This window comes from Cynoglossus semilaevis, chromosome 8, assembly GCF_000523025.1.
Source record: "Cynoglossus semilaevis isolate Cse_v1.0 chromosome 8, Cse_v1.0, whole genome shotgun sequence".
NCBI classification, from domain to species: domain Eukaryota; kingdom Metazoa; phylum Chordata; class Actinopteri; order Pleuronectiformes; family Cynoglossidae; genus Cynoglossus; species Cynoglossus semilaevis.
Window position 1 is genome coordinate 9,607,879 of NC_024314.1, and position 5,550 is coordinate 9,613,428.

Consider the following 5,550-nt stretch of genomic DNA (forward strand, 5'->3'; position numbering starts at 1 on the left):
CAAAATGTCACCGCACAAACATTTGTGTTCAACAAACCTAACTGCAGGAGACTATATATGATTCTTCATTCAAAGATCTATGGTTTACATGGTAAATCATAACATAATTATTGCATAAAGAGCAATAGCAGGACTCCATCTGTTCATTTCCCCCACCCAGCTTTGGGTTAGGGTTAAGTCTAGGTCCTTTTTCAAAATAACATTTGTTTTCAACTGCCATCAAGTCAAACCCCGTCATTGCTTTAAATCAGGCGAGTCAGTGACAACTGGACTTCTGGAATCTACGAATACTCGTTCCTTCTTTGTCTGTCAAAACCCTCAAATCCTGTTTTCAAATATCAGAAATTCTCTAAGTGGTCCCAAATTTTACTGCCCAGGCTTGTATTGCACTTCTTAACTGACTGACAGCTAGTGTTGTTTTGGGGGTCACGTTAGTGAAATGATCTAGCTTTGGTTTCACAGTATTGAGCTTTGGTAGCATGACCCTGGCAGGAGATTTGTTCTCTGTGCCTCAACAACAGTAAGAACTTCTGAAATAAGACCACTATAAAGACAAAGCAACCATTGCACAAAAACGGTCTCAAAAATAACCATAATAAACAGAACTTAAAACAACTTTTACAAAAAGCACAATAACGATAAGTTGAACTTCACTAGGGTTTTACAGCAACCTGCTTTCATCTGCAGGTTACTATCTCACTATTTGTGTGAGTGTGTGTGTAATACACTTTGCCCTTCATAAATGTGACCCAAGACCAGGCTGGGAATTTCAGAACTATACGAATGTGTGTCCCAAGCAGAAGGACACACTAACACTGGCCCAACAATGAACATAAACCACACTAACACTTTTCTTTCTTTCTTTTTTTATCTCCATGGACGGATCTTCCCTCGAACAAATCTTCCCGATGGGGTTCTCCTCAACTCCCACTCCCACCTGCACTCTTCACGAAACATTCTCTCCCTCTCCTCTCTCCTCTGCCTCTCCCTCTCTCTCCTCCTCCGCTCCCTCTGCCTCCCCTCCCGCACCTCTCGGGGCAGCAGCCGGGGCAGTCTGCTTGGCACCCGCTTCTTCAGCAAGCCTAGACTTTGAAGTTTGGCGCTCACGCTGCGCGGCAGCTTTTTAAGAGCACGACTGGCTATTCTTAGCACTACGGAGTTAGCTAGGTCTGCAAGGACCCCGAGTGGGCGTCTGCTGAAGCGCCTGGCCCATAGCAAACCCTTGGCCCAGGGAGAGATCTTAGTGCAGCCCGCTTGGGCCTCTAAAGACAAGCTCTTCAGGGGAACTGGGATTTTGGACCGACGCAGGCCCCAGTTGCGCCCCGCCTTTGGAAACATCTCGTAGAGGTTCCGCTCGGCCATGCCGCCCAAGACCGACTGGAACATGGCAAAAAGAGGCCGAGGCAGGCGGAACAGGACTCGCATGCAGAGACGGTTGATTTTGCGAGGCGCGTGATGGAGGTAGCTCTGCGTCGGCCTGACAACTAGCACCACCACCAGGTAAAGGGAGAGGAAGAGAGACGGGGAGGTGAGGAAAGAGGCGGAGATCAGGATCACAGGGATGTAGTAGATGCCCAGACTGAAGGAGAGGCCCAGACTGAAGAAGCCGCTGACCCACAGGCTGAGCGTCAGGTACGTGGAGAGAGACAGAGAGCAACAGGAGCGCAGGAAGAGGTAGGAGAAGAAGAGAGCCAAGAAGACCAGCTCTGCAGAGAGGATGAGGGAGGCCAGGGAGGGCAGAGGCGGGGATCGGCGCAGGGAGAGCAGGAAAATGGAGAGTAGCATCAACGTGAGGTTGGAGGGCTGGGCTGCAGCGGAGAGGGAAAGTAAGAGGCAGATGGCATGGGAAAAGAGTGAGGGTAGAGAAGTCTGGCTTGGCGGAGGTGGGGGAGAGGAAGGGGGAGGGGGAGTGCTAGGGACGGGAACGGACTCCAGCTCGTCTTGCGTGTGGGGAAAATAAAACTCAGAGAGCTCATCCACGTCTTGCTCGCGGAGGTATCGTCTTTCTAGGGAGGGGAACGGGATGAGCTCAGAGGGACAGCCATCTGCCACGCCCCTGCCCTCCTCTTCCTCTTCTTCTTCATCGATGTCAGAGTGAGCACTCTTACTCTGCTCTGTTCTTCATCAATGTCAGAGTGAGCACTCTTACTCTGCTCCTTCCTGTACTCCCACTGCACCCCTTCCACTCGCCTTTCCTCACTCATTTCCCACTTCTCCGTTTCATCTCTACCTTCTTTGTCATCTCTGCCTTCAGCTTCAGTCTCGTCACCTCCGTCATCTGCCCTTTCACACACGCCTTCATTCTCCTGCTCCTCCTCCCTCATAAAAACGTCATCTCTGCGCTCAACCGCAGCTCCATCGATCTCTTTCTCTACCACGTTGATCTCTTGATCATCTACATCCTCTTTCACTTTCTGCATCTCAACTTCCTCGTCCTTCACCTTCTCCTCACAGTCGCACCTAGGGCTCATCCCCTCCCCCTCCTCGAGCGACCCCTGGCTCTGGATTTGGGCGCTGTCACTCACTTTGAGGCTCTTGGGCTGCTGGCGGACCTCCACGGCATGTTTCTGACGAAGCTCCTGCTCACGTCTCTTGTTGTACTCCATCTGGTTGGTCAGCTCCGTCTGATGCTGCGTGCGGATGAGCTCGGCCCGAGTGTGCTGCACCAAACCCAGCTGGCGGAACTCTAGCTCCTGCGTGGACTCATGGTGACGCAGCAGCATGGCACACTCCAGGTCCTTCAAGGTCTGCTTCTTGTTCAGATCCTGGACGAGGAAACAAAAGGCACGGCTTACTGCACTGAAACCAACACAGTGGAACCTCGAGATACGAGCACAATCCGTTCCAGGACCGAGCTCGTGACTCCAGGTGCTCGTATCGCAAATCATTTTTTTCCCATAAGAAATAACCAGAAAAAAAATTAATCTGTTCCGGCACTCTAAAAAACTCCCTTATTAGTGCTAATAACAATGGAAAAAATTGCTATAAAGACATGGACACACACAAAAAAATATAGTATACAAGGATTCATGTGATATAAAATGTACTGGTATCAGTATCTGGTTTGATACTTCATTCAAACGGTCATGCCTGCACACGAAAAAAACACGTGCTCATCCTAGGGACCTAATAATCAGCAACAACTTTTTCAACACGACCACATTTCCTAATGCATTTTAACAACGCAGTAGTTGAAGTTGCAGACTTGTTTATAAATCAATGTGCTGCTGATGTAATAGTCCGGCTCAGATGCGAAGCCCGACACATAAGAAAACGCCAAAAATATTTTTTGTATATCATTTGATGCATTTTTTTGGGCAACTTTTTTACTCACAACAATGTTCCTTTTAGAAATAAAAGCAAAATGTGCCCATCATTCTGAAAACAGAACACTTTCTCTCTCTCAGCAAATATGACTGGCCATTTATATACCATTTAATATACTTCTTAATTTATTTTAAACTTATTTTTTTTCTATATATGGTCTAATGTTACTAATAGTGACTCACCCTATTTCGCTAAGAGCTTCCTTTCTATATAACACTGCATTAGCCAGCGACAACATTTCATATTTATCGCAACACAACCTGAAAAAGTATTGAATATGAAATGAAAATACTTGAGCTGGTATAGGTTTGAAAGAATTTCCCTTTTGCCTATTTGTACAAAAATGTGTACATTTGTCCTAAAAACGTCATGCACGTGTAATCGACAGTCACAAATCAGTGACAGCCGTGGAACAAATCTCCTTAAATATTAGAAATAATACTTCACGCTTCACTTAAATTAAAGCCTGGAATTCTCTCCAAAAAGTAAATGTGACTAAAAAAATGTACCAGATAGCCACACCCAAACATGAGCATAACGTTGGAGAAAAAAAAAAAAAAAAAAAAAGAGAGAGAGAACACATGTATTTACCATCCTACTGCCTTTGTGATAAGACATCTGTCGATAAACATGTGATCATTTAAAAGTTGATGATATATTAGCCAGCTCTGGAGCAGAGATGTTTGTTTGTTGATGTTTGGGCTCAGGGATAGCCAATAACTAACTAAAAGTTCACCGGGACAATTCTGGTTTCCCCCCCCCGAGATGCTAACGGACGACGACAAGTACCTCTCGAAGCAGGTCTTGCTCCAAATTGTGGCGCGCCAACAGCATCTTCCTCTTGTACTGGCGACACTGAACCTCGTAGTATTGCCTCTGCTGTCGCAGCAGACCGGCCTCCTCCTCGGCCTGCAGCGTCAACGGAGACTCTTTGTGTTGCGCCACCCACTCCTGCTTCTCACGCTTCGGTGTTGACTGGTTCTCATTCAGCTCCTACAGTGGCCAAGAGTGGTTAGTAGGTGAAAGAAATAAGAAACGTTTGATTTAGCACAGGCATGGGCAAACTAAGGCCTGTTCAGCATTCTAATCCGGTCTGCCAAACTTTTCCAAATGATATAATTTATTTATATTACCATTATACTTCTGCCTTTTCTCTGCAATGCCCACATTTTCCCAATAGATGGCGTAGAAAATGATAAAAGCGTTTTAGCAATTTAGCCTTTATGCATGACTCGTACATGTCATTTATCTTAGTTCACACACTATGTGAAATCAACAGTAATTCAAATGGGGTTGGGTAGCAGTTAATAAAAATTGAATGATTAAACCACCACACACATGTTCAACACCTGATTCATTCACTCTCATGAATATAAATATAAGTGTTCTAATAAAGTGCAGCATATAAAAATATCTACGCTGGAGTATCCTGATTGACGGCAGCGATGGCGTGACCCCGACTAACCTCCTTTAACTGCTCCTTGCGTTGTCGGTACTGTCGCTTTTGGGATTCCAGCAAACTGGTCAACTCCTTCTTTTGCTGTGCCAGGATGTGCTGCTGGAACTTCTTCTCTTCAGTCAAGACAGCCTTTGTCTACAAAGAAAAATAGGGCAAAAAAAAAAATGTAATTAAGATATTTTTTACAGGATGAAATCAAACAGACCAGAAAATGGTAACCCTGTTTATTTATTTTTTTTACCAAACTATTCAGTTCTGAGACATCTCCTCTCCTTTAGCTCACCTCTTTCTCCAGGATAGCCTGGTGTTTCTTGGAGAACTTTTCTCCCTCCATTGAGAAGCTGTTCCTCTGATTCTCCAACTCTTTATCCAGTCTCAGTTGATGCTCATCCATCTCGGCCTTCAGCTTGTTCTCCAGACCCATCAGCTGCTTCTGGTGTTGCCGCCTCATCCGCTTGTACCTGTTTGGTGGTGCACAACGGTCAGTCAGAAAGATTTCTCTTCTTATTTCTTTCCTCCAATTTCCCCGTCTTTTTTCCCCCTGTCTCTTTCCAGCTCCGACGCTGACCAGGAGCGAAACAATCTGTTTCTTACCCGGACATCTGCTCTCTTAACGCCGAACCCTGCTCATGTTCCTGGATTTGTCGAGTGACCAGCGATGCCGTTCTGATAGTAGCAAAATGGTCCCTGCCGCGGCGACGCCGCCCTCCACCGCCGCCCCCGCCCCCCCCGCTCCCCCCGCCGCCGCCCCCCCCCGCGCCGCC

At 46.6% G+C, this 5,550-nt stretch overlaps 1 protein-coding gene across 1 annotated transcript in view; it reads right to left on the minus strand.

Annotated features, from left to right (window-relative positions):
• Positions 1 to 5,550, minus strand: part of taok2b (TAO kinase 2b) — a 30,059-nt gene that overhangs the window by 10,608 nt on the left and 13,901 nt on the right. Inside the window, exons 11-15 of the mRNA XM_025058056.1 lie at positions 5,381 to 5,496; positions 5,070 to 5,247; positions 4,793 to 4,921; positions 4,117 to 4,320; positions 2,526 to 2,765 (exon numbers count right to left, since the gene is read on the minus strand). Coding sequence (XP_024913824.1) covers positions 2,526 to 2,765; positions 4,117 to 4,320; positions 4,793 to 4,921; positions 5,070 to 5,247; positions 5,381 to 5,496 — 867 coding nt within the window. The remainder of the gene's footprint in view (positions 1 to 2,525; positions 2,766 to 4,116; positions 4,321 to 4,792; positions 4,922 to 5,069; positions 5,248 to 5,380; positions 5,497 to 5,550) is intronic.